This window comes from Pan paniscus, chromosome 3, assembly GCF_029289425.2.
Source record: "Pan paniscus chromosome 3, NHGRI_mPanPan1-v2.0_pri, whole genome shotgun sequence".
NCBI classification, from domain to species: Eukaryota; Metazoa; Chordata; class Mammalia; order Primates; family Hominidae; genus Pan; species Pan paniscus.
In genome coordinates, this window is record NC_073252.2 from 118,918,940 (window position 1) to 118,943,799 (window position 24,860).

The 24,860-nt window shown below is 37.1% G+C and overlaps 1 protein-coding gene across 2 annotated transcripts in view; it reads right to left on the reverse strand.

Annotated features, from left to right (window-relative positions):
• Nucleotides 1-4,974: 4,974 nt before the first annotated feature.
• TNIP3 (TNFAIP3 interacting protein 3) overlaps nucleotides 4,975-24,860 on the reverse strand; it is an 84,203-nt gene continuing 64,317 nt past the window's right edge. For both annotated transcript variants that reach the window (XM_008969488.4, XM_055111792.1), the window contains exons 8-13: nucleotides 22,732-22,848; nucleotides 19,679-19,804; nucleotides 15,315-15,365; nucleotides 14,405-14,503; nucleotides 11,223-11,283; nucleotides 4,975-5,248 (exon numbers count right to left, since the gene is read on the reverse strand). In XM_008969488.4, the coding sequence (XP_008967736.3) occupies nucleotides 5,217-5,248; nucleotides 11,223-11,283; nucleotides 14,405-14,503; nucleotides 15,315-15,365; nucleotides 19,679-19,804; nucleotides 22,732-22,848 (486 nt within the window). In that variant the 3' untranslated portion in view covers nucleotides 4,975-5,216. The remainder of the gene's footprint in view (nucleotides 5,249-11,222; nucleotides 11,284-14,404; nucleotides 14,504-15,314; nucleotides 15,366-19,678; nucleotides 19,805-22,731; nucleotides 22,849-24,860) is intronic.

The following is a 24,860-nucleotide window of genomic DNA, read 5'->3' on the forward strand; positions in this document are numbered from 1 at the left end:
TTTCTTTTCTATGGAATCACAAAGATAGTGAGCATAACTGTTCCCCATAACACCTTTCTTTCTTGGAGCAAAAGATCGATGAAAGTAAAGAGGTAGAATTAGGCAAAAGAAATTATTTCTAAAATTATTGAAAAGTAGGGATTATAGCAAATATTTTCTTCTCTTTTGTGCTATGTCATTGGGACTTCAGCAAATTGGAGCCAGAGAAAGAAGGATCATAGTGCGGCCACAATAGCAACGCAATGGATTTTATCTCTCTAGTATGTAATCTTGTTAGGATTCCCCAGGGAGATGGGAAGAAAAATAGCAGAAATAAAAAAAGAGCAAAGGGACCTTCAAGTTAGGGGAATAATGTTTGGTAAACAACTCTGTCCTCCACTCTCAGTGTGCATTCAACCAAGCACAGTGCATAGAGACAGAGGCAGTATGAGATGTGGGCTGCCTAGACATTTTTAGAAATAAGTAGGTATTTAAATAATAATTGTTAAATTGATTTACAAAATTGGGAGGTCATATGTCTTTTAGATTTGATCCTATTAGCGACTTAGCCACATTAAAAGTGTTGACACAGTAGCCTTGTAGTATAGTTTGAAGTCAGGTAGCGTGATGCCTCCAGCTTTGTTCTTTTGGCTTGGTACTGGTACCAAAACAGAGATATAGATCAATGGAACAGAACAGAGCCCTCAGAAATAACGCCGCATATCTACAACTATCTGATCTTTGACAAACCTGAGAAAAACAAGCAATGGGGAAAGGATTCCCTATTTAATAAATGGTGCTGGGAAAACTGGCTAGCCATATGTAGAAAGCTGAAACTGGATCCCTTCCTTACACCTTATACAAAAATTAATTCAAGATGGATTAAAGACTTAAACGTTAGACCTAAAACAATAAAAACCCTAGAAGAAAACCTAGGCATTACCATTCAGGACATAGGCATGGGCAAGGACTTCATGTCTAAAACACCAAAAGCAATGGCAACAAAAGCCAAAATGGACAAATGGGATCTAATTAAACTAAAGAGCTTCTGCACAGCAAAAGAAATTACCATCAGAGTGAACAGGCAACCTACAAAATGGGAGAAAATTTTCGCAACCTACTCATCATCTGACAAAGGGCTAATATCCAGAATCTACAATGAACTCAAACAAATTTACAAGAAAAAAACAAACAACCCCATCAAAAAGTGGGTGAAGGACATGAACAGACACTTCTCAAAAGAAGACATTTATGCAGCCAAAAAACACATGAAAAAATGCTCACCATCACTGGCCATCAAAGAAATGCAAATCAAAACCACAGTGAGATACCATCTCACACCAGCTGGAATGGCAATCATTAAAAAGTCAGGAAACAACAGGTGCTGGAGAGGATGTGGAGAAATAGGAACACTTTTACACTGTTGGTGGGACTGTAAACTAGTTCAACCATTGTGGAAGTCAGTGTGGTGATTCCTCAGGGATCTAGAACTAGAAATACCATTTGACCCAGCCATCCCATTACTGGGTATATACCCAAAGGACTATAAATCATGCTGCTATAAAGACATATGCACATGTATGTTTATTGCGGCACTACTCACAATAGCAAAGACTTGGAACCAACCCAAATGTCCAACAATGATAGACTGGATTAAGAAAATGTGGCACATATGCACCATGGAATACTATGCAGCCATAAAAAATGATGAGTTCATGTCCTTTGTAGGGACATGGATGAAATTGGAAATCATCATTCTTAGTAAACTATCGCAAGAACAAAAAACCAAACATCACATATTCTCACTCATAGGTGGGAATTGAACAATGAGAACACATGGACACAGGAAGGGGAACATCACACTCTGGGGACTGTTGTGGGGTGGGAGGAGGGGGGAGGGATAGCTTTAGGAGATATACCTAATGCTAAATGACGAGTTAATGGGTGCAGAACAGCAGTATGGCACATGTATACATATGTCACTAACCTGCACATTGTGCACATGTACCCTAAAACTTAAAGTATAATTTTAAAAAAAGTGTTGACACATGAAGGCACCATTTATGCCCATGCTTGCATTATTTTAGTGAAGTTTAACATTAGTATACACTTTTATTTTCCCACGTAGTAGCGCAAATGAGATACTACTTCTCTTAATTCAGGAGGCAACTTACAATTCCCATTCAATTCATAGTATTTTTAATCAAAATATTTTCTCCTAAGAAGTGTGCTCCTGTAATGCTACTTGATGATAACCCAAAAGAATCATAAAAATAAGTTGAGCTTGCCAAGGTAATCTACAAAGCAGAATTGTAGCACGCCAAAAACTGGGTGCTCCCAGGTTCAAAACAGTTTTGAATCTTGGCTCTACCATTTACTTGCCATAAGAACCTAGGGAAATTACTGAATCTCTCTGTGTTCTTGATTAATCATCAAGGCGGTATTTATACCTCTCCTGCTGGGTGAGAAAGCTCAGTAAATAAACTAAGGGAGATCATCTACAAGTTAGTTCATGCTCAATAATGCTAGCAATATAGTCCAAAATATTCTTTTTGTTGGTAAGAAAAGTGGAGCCCAAAACAAAACATAGCAAAGAGAAGTAGAGGCTGGCTTAACTCCCAGTTCTAACCAGACCCTGAAGGAAGGCTTTCACCTAACCATATCACAACCAAGACAAAGTAAAGACATCTTTCTCTTCATGTGAGACCTTCAATCAAAGATCAAAATGTTCATGATTACCAACAACCTAAAATACGCTTAGTTTTACATTTCCTAAGAACAGATCATGTGACTTCCTCTCCTTTCAAAGGGACATAGCTATTCTTCACACAGTTTCCACAAGTTGTGTATTATTAATAATGAAGTAAGAGTCACAGCTCAGGGTATAACTCTTATAATGAGTTGAAGCAGAAAAGTCCCCAAACAAATGGTGTGGGTAGAGGGACACAGGAGAGGCTGGGTCACTCTCAGGACAGGGTTGTGAAATCCATCTTTTGGGAACGGCAGTTGCCCTGAGCAAGGGCTCCTCTTTCCACATTTGTAGTCCCCCACTGGAGTTCAAATTAAATTAGGTCTCACTTAAATTGGATTTTCTCCCATTACATTAGCATTTCCACAATCTTGCCAATGTTTGGCAACTTGCTAATTAGTAAGAGGATGACTTTGGACTGGAGAGTTAAATCACATTTTCCTGCTGCTAAATAGGTCTGGGCCTGGCCTCTCAAGGAGTACTTTCTTGGGTGTTCGTTCAGTTTTTATCCCAGTGGGCATACCTCAGTTGGCAAATTAAATCCACCACAAGAAATTGGCATTACAATGACTTTTTCACTAATCTGAAATGCCAAAATGTTTCCATTCCTGGGTATTACTTCAGTATAGGTGAATCAGGAAAACAACAGTTAACAAGTCAGCAGCTGACTTATACTTACACTTATACTGAAGTAATATCCAAGAATGATTTGTCTCTTTGATAAATAGTAACAGAAACAAGCTTCAGAAAATTAATGTAAGACAAGGATAATTCTTTGTCAAGAATTATGTTCCAGTGTTGCAAAGGGCTGAACCTGAAAATATTTATTTTCCTAAGGCTCTTTCATCTTCCCATTATACAGAGCTTCAGGTGTATCCAGATACTGGAATAATAATAATTTGAGCTGGAATAAAGTAGCATAATTTTTGGAAGCTGAAACTGGATAATTTTAGCAGTATGTTTGGATTGTTTTCTTCAACTGCATTTTCAGCTTTGCAGTTGCTTTAGGTTTACTTCTAGAAGCATAGATATCCAAGGATCTCATATTTCTTGTTATATGCATATATATGTATATAAATATAAATGTATAATTTGAGATCATATTTGTGAGAATATATATATATACACACACATATATATGTATATATGTATATAGAGGATCACGAAGAGGATCTCAAGTTAGTCCTAGCAGAATTCTTATTAAATGGATAAACTTAATACTTCTAAATCTGCTTAATCTTTAGACATCTGTCATGTCACTATAAGATTTAATTGCAATAAAATTTCAATAAATTCCATTTTCATTTTAATTGGCTTGAGAAGTCAGAATTAAGTTTTTCATTAAAATTAATCAAATCCATAGGAAGGAAAAACACAGATTTAACTATAAATCCATATGTCTGAAATATTTCTGTAAGTATATATGGACACAGCATAGCCATATAGCCATCATCATCCCATCAGGACTTTGTCTTCCTTTTTTTTTTTTTTTTTTGGTGGTGTGGAGTGGGTGGGTAGGGGGGACTGAGTCTTGCTCACTCTATTTCCCAGGCTGGAGTGCAGTGGCGATCTCAACTTACAGCAACCTCTGCCTCCCTGGGCTCAAGTGATCCTCCCGCCTCAAGCCTCCTGAGTAGCTGGGTTTATAGGTGTGTGCCACGAGCCTGGCTAATTTTTGTATTTATAGTAGAGATGGGGTTTCACCATGCTGGCCAGGCTGGTCTAGAACTCGTGGCCTCAAAGCAATCCACCTGCCTCAGCCTCCCAAAGTGCTGGGATTATAGGCATGAGCCACCGCACCCAGCCCAAGACTTTATCTTTCATAATCAAGTCTTGTGACGCAGGCCCACAATTTCTCATCATCTTAAAGAAATGATCTGTCTAAGGAATAGCTTCCAATTAACCATCTTATTCAGATTGAACCACTTATTTAATTTAACGAGGTATATACACCTCTTCAATTCTACGTTTAGGATCACTGAGGTCAACAATATGTAGTCAAATAGCTAAAGAACTAAGGCCCTGTGGAAGAAGAATGGGAGCAATGTTAAACATTTACAACTGTTGAAATTTTTACCCCAGGAAACGCACACACACACACACACGTATATATGCACTTTAAATCAACATAAAATATCCCTGCAGCAAACACTGAGTTGCTTAAATCATAGAATCATTTTTGTGCATCCAACAGCAATATGCTGAAGAGATTTTCAGGGAGTCGTGCATCATCCATCTGCCAAGTCTCATTTTAAGGAAACTGGAAGTTGTATTTGGTTGTATAATAACTGGCTCCTTCAATTTGATCAGGATCTTTGCTGTCAGAAGCCTTTTCCCGTATTCATGCCAAAGGAAAACATGACCAGGCACAAATAACAGGGTAGATGATGTGCCTTTGTGGCAGAAACAAGCCTCAGTATAAACAAAGAAGAGGGTCCTCAGCCACGCTCCCTCGTTGCCTGTTGTCTCTCTCTGTTAGTGTGTACTTCTACTGATGGACTTTCTTTACTGAGGATAAACCTATGGAAAACAGTAGGAAAATGTTTTAGATTAAAAATTAACATTTCATTTCTCTTCTTCTGGCTTAAGGCTGACATAAAGTTCCAGGATGGCAAAAAAAAAAAAAAGTTATGTTATATTCATAAGCTCCCCACAAGTTTACACTGAGAAATCAAGAAGCGGGAGATGGAGGGTTATTATTTTAAGCATTGACATATGCTTACCATTTTGTGAAATAAGTTGTGGCCTCGTTCTAATTATGCCTGAGGAGGAATGTTCTATACTAATTCTCACTCTTGCTGGCATTTTGGCTTGGGCATGTGAAAGTAAGTCATATATATGACTTAGGTTAGGTTCAGTACTTACCCCAGAGAAAGAAAACTTGCCAAATATGATCTTTTAATATATGGTACTGGGTACATTATTGCCAAAGCTATAGAAAATATCCTATAGAAAGACTTGTTGGTGTATCACGAAGACCAATATGAAAAATCTGGAATATTTTGATTGAGTACTATTTGATAATGAATACTACATGAAAGACAAAGTCAAATAAGTTTACTCATGGCAACAGGAAAAAATAATCATAGAAATGCCAAGAAACAAAGAGTTATCCTTATCCCTGATAACTTAAAAATATGCTGAATGTTTTGTACTTGTTGTCCTCATTTGGTATACCAAAGACGTGCTAAACTAACATTTTGGTAACAGAAAAAGCAAATAGGAAGATAATAAGTTACTTTTCCAGGCTGAAAAATTATGTTGCTGAGGACTGTGATCACTATGTTAAAAAGGTATCTAATATGTTGAGAACATAAATTTGAACTCAGAAGCATAAATTAATTGATCTAACCAATCTGAAGTTAACATTAAATAAATCCACTAATGATACCTCTCCCTAGGTATCTTAAATATTTTAAAATTAACTCCTTTTCAATTTGTACAGTGCTCTTGTGAAACAGGCATAGAATTAAAGATCAATAGCCTGATATTTTAGATGGAGAGAGGCTGTGGCCAATGAGATAATCCATGGCAGAATGGAAATCTGAACAAAAACAAAGATAGGTCTTTAGTTTCTTGAAGGGAAGGCACAATTTCCCTGAATGTATAGTGAAGGTGGGAGGAGGGCCTTAATCCACTGTAACTGGTGTGCGTGTAAGAACAGGAAAATTTGGACACAGATGGAAGATGGTCATGTGAAGACCGAGGCAGAGATTGCAGTGATGCTGCCACTAGCTAAGGAATACCTGGAGCTACTAGATGCTGAAAGAGGCAAGGAAGTCTCCTCCCCAGAGGATTTGGAAGGAGCTTGGCCCTGCCAACATCTTGATTTTTGGATATCTAACCTCCAGAGCTATGAAAAAAAAAAGTTTTTCTATTTTAAGCCACCCAGCTTGTGGTATTTTGTTATGGCAATCCTAGGAGACAAATCCAGTCAGTATTTAATTGGTTAGTATTAGACATTAGTAAAAGCTAATCATAATATTTAGGCTTTGATCTTCTATATTGTACAGAAATAATTTCACAACACAGTTTCACATCCCTACATTTTATGCCTTTCTAGATACATTAATAATCCAGCTCTGGCTCATTAGACAAAGCATAACTCTGTACCCTATGAAAAATTTGGAATGTACAGAAGTGACTGGCATGCAATGCAATCAGAAACTATAGCTTTTTGACATTTCAGAAAGGAAGAAACAAACAACATGTTTTTCAAGGTTAAACTAACTCTGTTATGACATAATTGTTCTATAAACATGGAAGTCATTTTGCATCTCGTTCTGATAACAGATGAAACAAGATGAAAATGTTCTTTGTAAAATCACGTTTCTAAACAAAAGCTGTAACTCATTAATATCTGTGGACTTCAATGTATTAAAAACATCATTATTTAATGCTATACAGAGAGAAAGCCAAGTCTCAAATGACTTGAAAACATTCGAAACCCTTCATTTAAAATCTTTAGTTTTTGAAAGAAGGGTTGATTTTCAATGTGTCTCCAAAGCATTCTGAAATAACCACAGACAGTAACTGAGAGCAAAGCTGGAAATTAGTTGATGGAAGGCTGTGCACCATGGTACTCAGCACCTACCACCCTCAGTTCCTAGTCAGAAAGCCCTTCACTGGTGTCCCCATATTATAGAGGACTCTGCTCTGGCCCTCCTCCAGCCACACCCTTCCTCACAGTGTGAGCGACCTTTCCTCCAGAACAAGCTCCTGGCACCCAAATGCACATCCCGAAGTCCCTGCCCAGGTGATTCTGGGACTGCTTCCAAGACTCATGTGGTCCTCTTCCCAGCCTGAAGCCTGTCGAAAGAGTGCTGTGTGTAGAGTGGTGAGGGGTGTATGGACAAGGGTGGGATCTCCCAGCTGGGCTGTCTTCAAGTCTGCACTCAAGAGTCCTTATGATGGGAAGGTGGGGAGAGAAGGTCGAGGGTCCCAGGCAGGAGGCCAGGGCTTAGGTCTCCCTGTGCCACCATGTCCTGTCACAGACTGGTTTTGAAACTGAGCATTGTAAATTGTACTTTGGTTTTCCATGTATGTTTATCAAGGTAGGAGGATAGATTATACTTTAATAGTTTCTATGCTTGATTCATGAGATTTACACAGATAGGATGTAGCTCTCCACTTATTCTTGCTCTAGGCCCCAGAAATGTTAGAGGAGGATTTAGTGGTATCATTGAAATTTAATCACTCATTATCTGCCATACCTTTTCAAATGCATGAAGTTACTTCTTCTTCTTTTTTTTTTTTTTTCTTTTTTGAGATAGAGTCATTTTCTGTCCCCCAGGCTTGAGCGCAGTGGCGTGATCTCACCTCACCGCAACCTTGGCCTCCTGGGCTCATGTGATCCTCCTACCTTAGTCTCCCGAGTAGCTGGGACTACAGGCACATGCCACTAGACTTGGTTAATTTTTGTATTTTTTTGTAGAGACAGGGTTTCACCATGTTGCCCAGGCTGGGCTTGAACTCCTAGGCTCAAGCAATCTGCCCACGTTGGCCTCACAAAGCGCTGGGATTATAGGCATGAGCCACCACTCCTGGCCTTAAACTAGTGATTTCTTAATAGTCAATACCACAAAATTATTTTATGAGAATTCTGAGCAATTCAGTTACACCAACAGATTAAAAGGACCTTTTTAATTAAATGAACCCCAAACCAGCAAGAACCACTACTGAAATTAAATAATGACACATCCATCATTTGTGACAAGAGTGATGTCAGAGTTCTGCCAATTCTTATGACGTGGCTTAAGCTATGAAATACATCAACTGTGGAAGCTAGTAAAGGAGGCATAGGAATCCCAAACAGGTAGACTTTTGAGTGAGGAACTTTTTGGTGGTGCCCTAACCATGATCAGCCCTCTTCTCTGCTGCTGGCCAGCCATAGTTAGTTGCAGAGCTGTGTTAGTATGGAAAAGGATAGGTTTCAAATGACAACATACCCTGGTCAGGTTCCACCAGGGCTGTCCATGCACAGGTTAGTTCATAACATATTTATTACACACTTAATCTTACATAGTACTGTGCCTTTTACTTGTGATATTCTAAATGTCAAATGAGTAGCATGCTGTAAGTTCACACAAAGATGAGATAATTGAGGGTTAAATGCTAATCATATTATTATCTATGTTAGAGCCCCCTTCTCATTTTTGTATCTATACTTTCAGAAAATTTCAATAAAGTGAGAGAGGTATAGTAAGAGGAACACTGTACTATATAATTCAAACCATATGTTTTAGAATCCTATATATCAAATAATCTAATCCCCTTGCTAAATTTTATTAACTGTGTGATTTAGGCGTGTTACTTAAATTCTCTAAGCTTCAGTTTCCTCATGTGTTAAATAGTGCAAAACAAAACCTATTTCATAGCTTTGTTGTGAAGATTGAAATAATGCTTTAAAAACAGGCCGGGTGTAGTGGCTCACACCTGAAATTTCAGCACTTTGGGAGCCAGAGGCAGGAGGATCACTTGAGGCCAGGAGTTCGAGACCAGCCTGGCAACAGACTGGAGGTGGAGCAAGACACCATCTGAACAAAAAATAAAAATAAAAATTAGCTGGGCATGGTGGTTCATGCCTGTAGCCCTATTCATGAGGCTGAGGTGGGATGATTTCTTGAGCCCAGGAGTTTAAGGGTACAGTGAGCTATGATCACACCACTGCACTACTCCAGCCTGGGTGACAGAGTAAGACTGTCTCAGACAAAAAAAAAAAACAAAAAAACCCACAAAAAACAACAAAGCTTAGATTGGTACATCATGGAGATTTTTTTGTTGTAGTTTTACATCTGTAGACACTGTTACACGGTATGTTTATACATCACAAAGCTCACTACATTTTTCCTAGCCAGACAAAAATCAGTAAGTCTCATACACTGACTACAACATTTCATTATTGCATATTCTATTTAATTTCTGAATGTCATCACAATTCATTTCTATTTTATGTAATCATTAGCTTGTGTAATATTGGTCCAGCAAGAATCTAATAATGATATATAAATGACCTTATGGTATTACTAAATTCTGTACTAAGTAATTTTATTTTCCAGTTATTAAACTCCAATTCAGAAAGAAAATATCTTTAATAGTCATTCCAGAGCAATATAAAATGGAAAATTATAATTGGGTAGCAATTCTGTTATTATACCATGATAGATTTTAAAATTGCATATATTATGCAACACTCATTCTGGTTAATGGTATGCCTTTCTAATAAAAGAACTCCATTATTGTTGGAACTCAAGAACTTCATTAAAACCACTGGCTATATTTGTAGTAGAAAGCAAAGAAAAAAGAGAGTCCTATAGTGTTTTGATAAATACCTGGATATTTTATAATGGAATTCTCACATTTCATATTTCTTTTCTATGATGCTGTTGTAATCTATGGCCTTTGTCACTCCCATTGCTGCTGTGTACAGCTGTCCAGATTGCATATTGTACTTCAGCAGACTCCATTCACATAGAGTACCATGATGAGCCCCTCAGACTTGTAAAGTTCACAACCTGCAAAACTACATGTGGTATCCCTGACTCCCTATTTACACTCCATAACAGACTCCTTGTATTAAAAACTAGATTTCTGTGATCTCAGCTCTGACTTCAAAAGAGATCAAATTTCAAGAATGGCCTGAAATTAGACTACATAGCTCATCTTCAGCATTTTTAGATAGAATCAAATCTTTGGAAATTAATAAGTTAGAGTCCCAGGTGTGTGTCATATGAGACTTTAAACATGTAGCAGACATTTCTAACTTTTGATTATGTATACTTGATGAGAATAGAAGTGGGATTTTGATTATAGCTCAGTTTATACAGCCCGCTTCTGGGTGGCCTCACAAGACCATAGAAACAAGCAGTAGAAAGTATAGCAGATTCTAGAAAGAAAACAGAAAATGTTAAATCAATAAAAAATAAGATTTGAAAAAAGTACTCTTAGTTGTGAGTACTTCATAAGTGACTTTTAGTTTTCACCAGCATACTTTGAGGTGGGCGTTGTGGGCAACCCTGGCCTAAACTAAGAGCCCTGCCTTGGAGTCTGACATTTAGTCATAAGGGAACACAGTTCTGAGCCTTTGGTTTCCTCTGTCTGTCTGCCAGTGACATTTAAAACATCTGTCTAGCAAACTCAACCTGGAATAGTGGGTGTGCATCTGTGCTTTGTAGTACAATTGCAGAGCTTTGTTGTTGTTATAATACAGCTCTGCTTACAGTTTTCATTTCTAACCCCAGATGGAATTCTGACTCTGAGACTGAAAAAGGAACAGAAGCCAGAATTGAGGTTCATGCATTTCTGCATTCGCACATTTTCTTTGTCTTAAGGAGTTCAATTTAACCCCAGGTGCATCAAATTAAAGTTATGTATGTAACACAACTTTATAGTAAGTCCTCCCCAAGTACGAATGAATGTATGTTGAGTAAACATCCCCAAAAGATCCCATTAAGATGTAAACATGAAAGAATGCTCAATACAGCTGTGGTCTTACCATTTGCCTTGTGTTGTACATCTGGCGGAAGCTGGTCAAGAGCATACCACTGATAGTCTGGCTGTGTGGAACAATACAACATTATTATAGCAATATGGACTTCAAATATAGTGGCATGTCAAAAATACAATTAGGCTATGTGGCTTTTATTAAGCAGGCAACACAAAAGTAATTTCTATCCAAACCTATTGCCAACCTCACTCATCCTGCTTACCCCCCATCACTGCCATCATCTCTCCCTACCCCCTCTTAAATCCACTCTGTGTTTGGCCAGAATTTCTACCACTTTGAGGTTGTGACATGTTTTCTTTCTTTTTTTGAAACAGATGTGTTTTGAATATCTGCAGAAGTATAAACACTTGTAAAACTTACTACAGCCCATCAATAAAACAAAGCAACTTAGCATCAACAAATACTCTTTTTGAGACCCTCACACTAGAGGCAATGAGAAGGCCAGGAAAAAAAAGTTTAATACAAGTTTTCTAATGGTTTAAGGAAGAAATCTAAGGTATTAAATGGGGATTTGGCATTGACAGAAGTTCAGGATGGTGAAGCAGGGCAAATCTTTCCCTTTTTGCTGTTGTGAAGAACCGATCCAGCAGAACCTATCCTCTAAATTGCTCATATAGTTTAGTCTACAGAGACAAGATTTTTCTCTTGGGATTTTTTCCTAGGTTTACACCAGTTAAGAACAGCTAGATATTGAATGTCGAACAAATTGCATTGAATAAATAGTAAACCCATAGGCCTGAATTATCAAGGTATCTCCAAGGCCAGCACCTCTGTATTTAACCCTTAGGAATGGAGCAATCTCAGCTTTACCTGCCCACAAAGCAGGTCTGTCTTTCTGCTCTGAATGCTCACCCCTGCCTCCTACTTCTCCACAAGACACAGAGAATATAGATTTTTTTTTTGTTCTGTAATTCAATTATCTCCTAAAAATAGCTTGAGGAAAATTTTTCTAACATGAGCCAACAGAGAGCATTTACAAGGCTGCCAGACCACTGAAAGTAGCCCAGAAAGTTCAATTACTCAATAAGACACTGAGAAATGCTGCTTTCAGTGCAGTTTGACCCCACTGTACCCCTACTCTAGACACCTAGGCCCTTGGCTCCTCTGGCTTATGAAAAAGCTAGAAGAGGAAATGAGATCACCTCTGTTTTTTATCTTCTCGTTTATTTTTAGATGTCTCAAATAACACATAGGATAAGTGACGTGAGCCTCAGTTTTATATTCCAGGAGAGTTGCCAAGAGAAGGTAAATATCCTGTAATGTTACCAACACTATAGCATGTGACTTAATTCAGCCTTCGATATAGACAAGAAACATGAAATATTATTTTTAAATTAACTTTGAGGATTTGGTTGTAAACTCTACTGTTATGCTGAGATTTTTTTCATCTGACTACTGCTTGAAAATGTAGGCCATTCTGGCCAGGCGCAGTGGCTCATGCCTGTAATCTCAGCACTTTGGGAGGCCAAGGTGGGCGGATCATGAGGTCAGGAGTTTGAGACCAGCCTGGCCAATATGGTGAAACCCCATCTCCGCTAAAATTACAAAAATTAGCCACATGTGGTGGTGTGTGCCTGTAGTCCCAGCCAGTCGGGAGGCTGAGGCAGGAGAATTGCCTGAACCCAGGAGGTACAGGTTGCAGTGAGCCAAGATCGCACCACTGCACTACAGCCTGGATGACAGAGCGAGATGCCTTCTCAAAAAAAAAGAAAAAAGAAAAAAAGAAAGAAAATGTAGGCCATTCTACATGGCTTGGAGTCCTTTTTCAAATATAGGCCTTTATTTGGTGACAATTTTATGTGACCTGGACTGCCTTGCCTTTTTTAATTGACATGGACTGTTTGATAAGCTATAGTAGGTGAATTCCTTCCTTCTTTCCATAAAGAAATATTTGACTGAAACAACAATTTGTACTCCTAGGTAAATGTGAATGACTGATTGGTTTTATAGTTAACCTTTCATAAGAATATTTCTCCAATCCCTCAACCTGTAGAAGCCAACTCCTATAGGTTAATTCACTCCTACAGTAAATTTCTCTTTATGTTTCTCACAATCTGAGTTGACTTCTACATTCTTGAAAAAAAAATTTAATGTTATTGGTAAAGACTGAAAAGTAAGCAAACAGGTAAAGAAAAAAAAGGAAATGGGGGAGGGAGAGCAGACAGAACTAGCAACCCGCAATAACATGAAAAGACTCAATTCTTAGCGGTGTGCTGTGTCATACCAGGGTCAAATAAGAGATGCTCATTAAATCCTCACATTCCTTCAGCCACCCAAAGAGTCATTATCTCCTCCCTTGGGAAAAGGGTTTTGAGTCACACTCGAACAAAAGTATGAGAACTTTCAGGAAGCCAAGAGAATCATGTTCTCTGTAAGCATTCTGGTAGGAAAATCCCAGTTAAAAATCTTAGATTTTTTCATCATGAGAAACACAATTAATCAAACCTAAAGGGTAGCGGGATTTGTCTGGGTAAATCCAAAATGCAGAAAATGCATATTTTTTTCCTGGATAAATTTCTATCTATGTAGGCAAAATAAAAAGTAGAGGAGGGTGGGTGGAATACTGCTATTGAGAAGGAAAAAAAGGGTGCTCTGGGCCTCACTAATTCAGGTTGACTGTCCAAATCAATTCCCCTCACAAATAATTGCTCAACTCTGCATTTCATTTTGTCTGGGAAGACACAGCCATGGAGAACAACTTAAGTGGGTCACTTTTTCTTGGATCCTTTAAGAAAATCCTTTCAATTGGAAAATGTCAAAAACTATTTTGCACATATGTAGCAATATCCATAGTAGTTCAATATAAATTTACAACTGAACAAAAGCATCTCATTTTTCTTGTTTTGCCGTATCCACTTTCCTTTATACATAAATACACTTTGTCCTTTGGGTAGAATGAAGTATGCCAATTGAAAATGTTATATGTTGTTCAAGGAATTATTCCCAATTTAATACCTTTCAGTTAATTTATTCATATCTATGTGTCCTATGGATTCAGTGTCCCAAAGATAATTCTAGTGTACATTGACCACTGCAACTTTGCAAGTTAGAGGCTGAGAGAAAACAGAGGCTCTTGCTGTAGATAATATAATGTGCTGAAATTCCAGAGATGCACATAATTTCTACCAAAACAGTATACTAAGCACTTTTTCAAATGCACTCTTACTTACTGGGTGCTCCCGTTGCTTCTGCACAGCTCCAGGGCCTGTTGGTACCCATGGATCTTGCAGGTGGAAAACCAAGCCGCAGTTACAGGGTGGGCAATACATCTGAGGAGAACAAAGCTGTGGGTTCACTACCAGTGGGAGAGACTGAGGAGTTGCACTGACATTGCTTTATACAAAAGGTTTGGTTTCAATCTTAAGGTTCCACTTAATCTGGCATAATTATAACTCAAAATAGTAAACATGTCAATAGACTCAGGACCTATACAAACGAGGCTCACAGGTCAAGTTTTACCTAAGGTGAAACTATAATCATTTCCCCATTTTGAAGAAATTAGACACACTTGAAAAGTATATAGAGTTAACTTTATGTTTTTGAGTTATCTTTATTGAGGGCCCTCAATGAAGAAAATCTATTCATTGAGTCATAAAATAGGTTTTCTTAAATTGTAGCCAGGGAAAACTAAAATCCAGAAAGGAAATTAGGAATTAGGACAAATAATATTCATTATTTAAGGCTATTAGAGAACCCATGGGATAGAATGCTTCAGTGCTCAAGAAGGCATGTTATTTTTTCAAAAGAGGCAGTATTTGATTTAGTTTTCTACTGTTAATTGTGTGAGCAACTGCATGAAATACCAATGAAATCTATTTCCAGGTGCTTGTGGGTCTAAGGAGCACTAAGACTTGTGCTACTGGTAACATGCTCTATAAAGCATATGCTTTCTATGAGTGTTAGGGCTGAAAGGCCTTGGTGGTGCCTAAGCACTGTCTATCCGTTGATGGTGTAGTCAGTAATGAAAAGCATGGGTTGTTGTAGGCCACCTGTAGCAGAGCTTGAATATGTCTTTAATTGGGACAATGAGAAATGCTGTACATGGGAATAAATGTATGCGTGAAAATTAGATCAACACACCTGTTTTAATTGCTTTTCTAGTTTTTCTTTCTCCATCTGACAAGCTTTTATCTAAAGACAAAACAAAGGCATTTGTTAATCAAGACAAGTTAAAATCATTAATTCCCAAGCCATTCTTGACCTACTCAAGTGTCAGGCATTGACAGCAGTAATACCAACAAAAACAGCCACAGGTTGGTTTTTGCAGACATGCATTGATTCTTAAAATTTCCAGTTGCAGTTTGAAAAATGTGATAATTTTAAATTGCTATTCCAGTTTTTTGAGGCCATTACAATTCTGTTTTAGGTAGATCTATTTAGATACAGATATAGAAACAATTTCCATTGCTTACTGAATGACTTTGGAATTGTCAATCTGACATTCAAAGGCTTCCACAATAAACTTTAGAAGTTATATATGCACTTAATCCATGTCAGAAACTTATCTAAATTTTTTACATGCAATAACAACTCACTGAATCCTCCCAATCCCTCTATGTGATACTTAATATTATCTCAATTTTATAGATGAGAACACTAAGACATAAGATTCTGAGTAACTTGTTCAAAGTCACACTGCTATATTCCACGGCTTCTCACTACTTAAGGCCCAGCCTCATCTAGATGAATCACCTACCCTGGGTTCCCTTAACTTAAGACACACTTAGAGAAAGCTGGCTTTTCCTTGACTGTTCATTCACATCATTGTCATTCCTACACTCCATGTCCCACATTCCCATAAGGGATGGTCAAATATCCCCTTCTGAATGATACCTTTCCAAGTCCCACTTATCAGAATTATTCTGTCCTCTTATGTAGTGTTGTATATTTACTGTGTGATTTTTTAGACCAATGTGTACTATTTACAGGCAATTCTTGCTGCTTGTGGTGGTCATATTCCATAAAGTCACCACGGACACTGAATTAGTGAATATTGAACCACTGCTCCCAGGAGAAATGTTGGGTTAAGTTTCTGCTAGCCTCTTGTCACAACATTTGTGTCAATGGATCAATACATAACTTTGTTTCATGTGTGTTTCTGATTAAAGACAACTTATTTAATATGTATTGTTGATTAACTCTGAAGTCATCGTCAAGAGTACTATAACATGTCTTAATGAAGCTTCTCTAACACACTTTTTCTCTATAAGGCACATCACATCCTTCATGCTTAGGAATACTAGAGAGCATGTCAGCATATATGTGTGGGCCATTCTAAACCATGAAATCACCAACAAATAGCACAAAAATGCAGGAAACATGGCACTAAATAGATCACAAAAAGAACACTAGCAATGTGTATATGTCAGGAAACAACTTTGCTGCTCTGCTCATATGTAAGGATGTATCACAAAGCACCACAAGTATTGATTTGGGGATGACAAATGCATTTTAGTCAGTAGGGAAATTCACATATGCAGAATTTGTGATGATGAGGATAGACTGTACATGTCTCTTTTACTATATTGTGAGTTATTTACTAGCAAGAACCAGTTTTCGTTTTCTCACAGCATATAGCAGAATGCCTTGCAAAAAGAAAGCATCAAAATTAGATTACAAAGAACTGAAAGTACCATGCTAATTATAAACTAAATGAAACTATTAAACATGCCCCCTCTTCTAATAGACTAAAATAATTTATAAAATACCTCAGAGCCATGACTTGACTTGAGCTAAATGTTTTCTAAAGGGTTTTTTGTTTTTTTCTTTTCTTTTTGAGACAGAATCCCACTCTGTTGCCCAGACTGGAATGCAGTGGCCCAATCTCGGCTCACTGCAACCTCTGCCTCCTGGGTTCAAGTGATTCTCCTGCCTCAGCCTCCGAAATAGCTGTGATTACAGGCGCGTGCCACCATGCCCAGCTAATTTTTGTGTTTTTAGTAGAGACAGGGTTTCGCCATGTTGGCCAGGCTGGTCTCAAACTCCTGATCTCAGGTGATCTGCCCGCCTTGGCCTCCCAAAGTGCTGGGATTACAGGCATGAGTCACCGCACCCGGCCTGTTTTTGCTTTTTTCACTTAACATTGAGAACAACTTAGTGAAGTCACAAGGTAGGTTTCATTATCTATATTTTACAGGCAGGTATACTAAAAGAGGTTAAGTAACTTATTTTTTAGAGAGAGATTTTAGAGTAATAAGAAGCGTTTTAGAGATCATCTAGTTCAACTTTGTCATTGTACAGATGAAGAAAAGGAAGCATAGAAAAGTTAAATAACTTGTTCAAGGTTACCACCAATGGAATATTAGAGCAGGCAGGAACACCAAGTCTTTTCCCCCTAAATTCTCCTATTTCTAAGTACCCTAAGCATCTCTCACTTTACCACATTACTTATTTTCACTGACTTAACGCATCCTCAGTGATAGAATGAATACATTCTGGTAAGAAAGCAACTCAGAATGCCAGAATGATTTGACCTAAATATTCCTCTAAAAGTCCACTTGGACAACAAATAATATGTTATTCAACTAAGGTAATGTCAGTTCTTTTTAAAATATCATAGCATTTAATCTGCTGTTAATACATTTAACATAGATCATCAAACCATCTATTACATCTCTGTGAATTCTATCATTCTCCTATTGAGTAAATGAGACTTAAAAAAATGATTGGGCTTTCATTATTTTAAAGAAAAAATTTCATAGCTTTAATCTATCACTTTAGATATCATTAAGATTGTCCTTTAGGTTCAAGGCACAATTATACCATACTGCATTTAGAAAATACATTTATTTTGTTGATACCAATCAACTTTATAGGTGACACAGTTAAGGACTTGTGGATTATAGTATATAACGTTAAGTAGATAGATATACATTCCTGACAAGACTAAAAGTTCTGTAATGGCAAGGACATTCCCAGTCTATCACCAATCTTAATATAGTAGAATAAATAAAATTATTTAATTAAATATAATTATATATTGATATATAATTTATCATATAAAAATAAATTATTAAAAATTATTTTAAAATTAAAGTTGTTTTACTTGCTGTTTTACTGGTAGCAAATTTTAAAACTGCTTTAAAAAACAAATTATTTTTTGTTCTAAAACTGTTTTACTGGCAGCAAGTAAAACAGTTTGTGCAGAGACAACTTAAAAGAAATTAGAGTAGTTGGGCATGTAAGAAACAAATTAAAAGAATAAAAATACAAAAAAATTAGCTGGGCGTGGTGGTGCATGCCTGTAATCCCAGCTACTTGGGAGGCTGAGGCAGGAGACTAGCTTGAACCTGGGAGGTGGAGGTTGCAGTGAGCCAAGATCATGCCATTGCACTCCAGCCTGGGCAACAAGAGCAAAACACCATCTCATAAAAAAAAAAACAAAAACAGAGAGAGAATATACAATATATACTCTTTTTTTTTTTTACCAAGAGTAATCAGAACATTGTCTTACCTATTATTGTATGAATTATTTACTAGGTTGCCTGAATTACTTTCATAAAATTATTTGATTTTTTACTACTATTTTATTTTTTCTAATTTCTTACAGAGAAAATGGTTCTGCAAAACAATTTTTCCATGTAAAATTAAGAATTTCAAGTTAATCTTAAAAAAATCAGAGATAAAATTAAATTTAATTCACAATCCACTTCGTATTTGGAAGAAAATGATGACTGTTTTAAATTTTTTTATGACGAAGAATCTTGAAGCTAAGAGCTGCCACAGCATTCTCATAACAATTTTCTATTTATTTAAATGTATTGCAATATTTTACAAATAAAAATGGTGCAGTTTGTTTTATTTTTTAAGGCAAAATTATGTTAGCTACATTTTCCTTCATTAACATCACTATTTACCCATCGTGGCAACTTCCTGAGTCTACTTTAATATATTCAATTACACTTAATTTTAGTATGCTTACATTTAATATATTCTATTTTAGTAAACTGGTGACCATTATCTGGCTTCCTTGAAAGTACTCCACTTACATTACATCTGGGGACCACTGAACAAAATCCTCAGTCTCACATATAAATGGCATTTAGAAATACGTATGTTTTTGGCAGACAGGAGCATTCCAACATAGCCCTTCAAAGAAAATGACAAGAATTTTAAAAACCACTTCACTTTATTTGAGTACTAGGTAGTTCAACTCTCATTCTACCAAGATAAATATTATGAGAAAAAGATCAAAAGGACTGTATTTTATTAAAAAAAACTTTGGAATGCAATTTCTTGGGCAATTCCTTAATATACTTAAGTTAAAAGAAATTTCCAGTCATTTTCATCTCTTTACAAGATTGTTTAAGAATGACTTCATCCCAGGTGCTGACCTTTCAAAAAAAATTCAATGTCAATTAACAGAAGTCCAAAAGTCTTGAATTTTTTTAAATGAAAAAAATATACATACATGCTGGCAAAGATTATTTTGTTTTGACTTGTACCTGGGAATTCAGCCTGTTCAACTGGGATTGGGAAGTTTCATTAATTTGCTGTAGCTCCTCTTTCTCTTGATTAAGTCTCTCTCGATCCGATCGTTCCTTTTTGAAGTCTTCTTCGTATATTTGCACCTAAGAAATATTAGCTTGCTGTTACTGTTGGCTTCCTTTTCACTTAAGCCATTTAAATGACTTTATTTTAAATGACTGCTGCCTACTCCATTATTGTAAAGAACCCTCCCAACTGGTGTTCAGTGTCACTGTTTTGGAGCAAGTCATCCATCCCTAACACAAGGGCTTTGATGTATGAATACTGCTTGAACTTCTAAAAGACAGTTTACTGACAATAGCTGTTAAGTGATGCCACTAAATACTGACGTGCCCAAGTTTCCAGACATAAATTATAAGTTGAATGCAAAAAAGAAATGAAACCCTTACATATGTGGAAAAGCAAAGCATGATTGTTAAAAGGTATTCCCCAATTTTCCCTTTATAAGTTATTTTGGATGTATATCATAAATAATAGTAATATTTGAGTGGAACACCTCTTGAGAGGCACTCCAAATATTTGAGAAAAGTGACTAAACTAAAAACAAAAACAGGTTTAATTATTGTTACTGTTTTCAACTGACTTACTGTTGACTGAAGGTTAGCAGACTGGTATATAAAGCTATGAAAACAAATGAAAGGTAAGGAATGAAGTAAAAACATTCCTCTAAGATTCTGATTTAAATTACTACTTATATTGGAACCTATAGCTAGATTTTTATCTATTAAAACTAATGCACATTACACTTTCATCACTAACGGCCCAACAAATTTTAACTAAAGGTTTATCAATTTTATTGTTCTAAGTCGACAGCAATAGAACAAAATATGCAAGGGAAGAAATTAAAAATTTTGTATAGATCTACATGCAGATACACATATTACATTTTTAAGGCTTTATTCACCAGAAGCACTGAAGGGAAACTACATCCAGCCACACTGACATTTTGATGATTTTTTTGGTTGAGAACTGACATTCATTTCCAGAGACAGTTAAACTAATGCTCTGTAAACAATTACCAGGGGCATTTTAAATGGGAGGAGCCCATCTGATTAGAATTAAACACTGGCAACATCATCACTTTAGTCAGGTAGGGGCCAAGATTCCAACTCAGTTTCTTTGTGCATTTAAACCCTTTAGTGTTTCATGTGGCACTTGGTGATGTAATGATTGCGGGTGCCTGATTAGAAACGTGCACAGTTAAAATATTTATGGAGAAAGTCAGCAGTAGAGGCACTGCAAAACTACGGAGATGGATTTTGGTCTTCCCACAGGGATTATGAAAAAAGAGCATCTGTCACTGTAACAAATATGAACCAAACCATTATTATAAACTTTATGTGTAAAAGTGACTCTTGCATGTGGTGTACCTTATATGCGAGTTCCGAAGATGTCAAGTGTTTGAACATAAGCAGTACTTTTGGTTTTTGAAGAAATCCTGGCTAGCACCAACAGTTACTTTAGGGGTTGAGAGTTTGACAGAGCTTTAAGACTGTGCATATTACCCTTATTCTCTTCGTCGGTTTATTTTTCAGCTATGTATTTTACCCCGAATGTAATGAAGCAGATTATTCAAGTAAAATTGACAGAAGAGAAAATCCAACTTCACCATCAAATGCTATAAAATTTTTACATCTATTCACAGGCTACTTCATATGAAGCAATAACAATAAAGTAAATAGCAACAATCATAACACAATTGCTGAATTTTTTCCATGTATTGCAACAAAAATCTTTGTAATTAGTACTTGCTCAGGGCAAAACCAGTCAGTAAATCATACCCAGGGACATCAGAAAAATAATGCTTTCCAGCCTTTTGTTCTATGACACCCTGTCTCCCATTGCTAATATGTTACTAACAATGTGTGCCTCAGGGATTGAGGTTCCTTTATGTATCCTGTATTTATCATTATTGCCATGAACCATTCCAGATTTTTCTCTACATTAATTTAACCTCTCACATAAAAAGAGACATGATATGCATGGTCGGCCCCTCAGCTAAGTGAATTTCAGCAGATTGATTAAATTTAGACACAGGTAGTTTAACCAATGCAGTATCTCCACAGCCCTATGCTGCCAATAGATACATGCGGAAGTTGTAGAGAGTGCATCCTTACTCTTGCTGTCCACTTGGCAATAGTGCGTGAGGTTAGGTGAGTGGGGAAGAGAATGCTCTTGTGCATCAGTCAATTGCTAAGTGGTGCCATCCATACACGGGACTAGCTGAGAAACCTGGTTTCAGTGATTATAATAAGTACAAAGTATTTTCTTTAAAACTGCTCTTATTGTGCGAAGGCCTAGAGGCTAGCAACTACAGAATCACCACTCAGCTGCTACCATTTTCTGAAAAAGTCCAGAGTTGGGATTAATAGTGTTCTTAAAACAAACCACGTGGCTGAGTGCTGTGGCTCACGCCTGTAATCCCAACACTTTGGAAGGCCGAGGCAGGTGGATCATGAGGTCAGAAGTTTGAGACCAGCCTGGACAACATGGTGAAACCCCATCTCTACTAAAAATACAAAAAATTAGCTGGGCATTGTGGTGCATGCCTGTAATCCCGCTACTCGGGAGGCTGAGGCAGGAGAATCACTTGAACCCGGGAGGCGGAAGTTGCAGTGAGTGGAGGTTGCACCCCTGCACCGCAGCCTCGGTGACAATGGGAGACTCCGTCTCAAAAACAAAAACAAAAACCATGTCTACGTGAAACTCCCTAGCCCCAGTGCTAATAGAACCTCACCCAAAGGTTAACTGGAGTGCCCCTCTTTTAATTGTGTGATCTTGGGTAAGCATTTAATCCGTCTGAAGCTCAGTTCCCTATGTTCTAAATGGTGGGACTGAACTAGCTGATCTGTATTCTTTCTATCAAGCTTGAAAATTAGATAATTCTACTTAAAATAAATGCAAAAACCTTTGACATATTTCTAGCAGCAAGACATCTAAAAATGCCCAAAGAAGCATGAACAATGGGCAGTATGTTCTCCACAGGATCATGCCACTTCCAGCTTCTCACCTGCTGCTTCAGAACTTCCATTTCTGTTCTCATCTCCTCATGGCAGAATTCCACTCGAGACTTCCTCAAACAGTCCTCGGAAAATGAACACTTGATATTCAAGGCATCCTGAAGAGCCTACGTAATAAGATAAGTACACTGTTGATCTAAGATTTACCACATGGAATGAATTATTTTATAATTGTTACAATCATCTCAAATGCACCCACAAATATGAATTTCATGTTTAACGCTGCTTACATAACCAAGTAACTTTCTTCTTTCTGATTTTCTCATATATGTATTTTTTTTTTCCAGAATCTCTGTCTTTTTTCCATGATGATGCTTATGTTAGTCAATCCTCATTATTATTTAGGCTTTGATGTTGGACCCTCCTCCTCCACCTAGCCAACTATGAAAACAAAATCTGTATCTATAGACTTTCTCCAGATTCTCTGCTTCAGTCAAATGTATACCCTTTCAATGATGCTTAGCCTTAGGGAAAATCAGAGGCAGCAAATATGCCCATCCCTTGGTACTGGCTCCCAGAGATTATGAATCAGTAGGCTGGAGGGTATGGTTTGAGAATTTGCATTTCTCAGAAGCTGGTGTTTCTGGTCCCAGGTGATGTTTTGAGTAATATTCTACTATATAACTATGGCATGCCTCCAACAAGAGAGACGGACATCCACAGAAATGAAAGCCCATGCAGATTCATTATCTGTTAGCTCTGTTGCGCTGCTCTTCTGCTCTGGCCTAGCCACAGTCCTGTTTATTTTCTGTTAAAACATTCATTAACTCACTACCGAGTGGAGAGAGTGCCCTGCTTTCTTGACATCCAGTATAAGTTGATGCTTTTAGCATGACATGAGGAGAGGAAAGAAAGAAGTAATACCTGTATTCACCAGAACGATTATCATCTTTAGTCATTAGCTCATGATGGGCATATCATTACATTATGTTTGGTAACATCATATGAAAGACATTGCCTCTATTTTGAAGACCTTTGGTTCATGATAAGTTTAATAAAAATGACTTCCAAATATTGTGACAGAACACTTCTCCTCCTGGTGTGGCCTCAGAGACCACAAAATGACTACTTGCTCATTATCAAATGAGTCCTCTGTACAAATAGAAAAGGTTCATTTTCAGATCTAAGAATAATTTGCTTCTGTATTTCTTTAGTAACTTCAACAGTGTCTATTTGGTGATATTAGTGGTAACTTACTCCACTGCATTACTATATAATATGGTCATAAAGGTAGGAAAAGAAAAGCAAATGTGTGGTTTTGAGTATGTGAATAGACTGGGAATTTCCTAATAGAATGTCTTAGAATATACAAATACGGTCTAGCCTGATATGAATATCATTTTTTTTTCAGGAAGTTGTAAGAGAAAAAAAGAGCTTTTTTCATCCTTCAGGGAGAATTTAAAGAAACAACAAAAGTAGTTTAATAATTTATGTTTTGTGAGGATTTGTGTTAAGCTCTAGGAAGTGTCAGAATAGTTCAATTTTTTTTTTCAATTGGTGAATAGTAGTAAAGAGAATCTAGGGTGGGGTGGGCCAAATGGATTATGGCAATGGAATATGCTGGTTCCTTATCCTACACCTGGGAATAGACTACTTTTGTAGATCTTGTTATTTGAATTTTCTGATCTACTTTTCATGCTATTTGGGATCCTAGAAATTTTGTAAATGAGTCATAAATGAAAGATGAGTCTAATAGATATTTATTCCATTTTGGGCTTTCCCAACTTCCTTGAACAAACACCGATAACCTATTCTAGAATATTTACGATTAGTACGGATATCCTAAACAGATCTACTGAGATGTTAGACAAATCAATTTTGCCCACGGGTGGCACGAGCTGAGTAGCCTTAGGTAATTGTTTTCACTTTGGTTAAACATCTGGCTTCAGGAGCCTGATAAAAACAAACTCCTAGGTATATTTCCCCATTTTCTTCAATGCAAATAAATTGAATAGAGTACACATAATTGTGTGAACTTCTAAAAACAGTATGTTAATTACAAAGCTGACATATTACAAATTTTTTCTGAGTGAATGGGTCAGGAGGCATTCAGCTTGTACATAGAGGGTAGGCCCTGGATTCCATGCTGTGAGGGATGGTGTGCAAAATCAGCTACCAA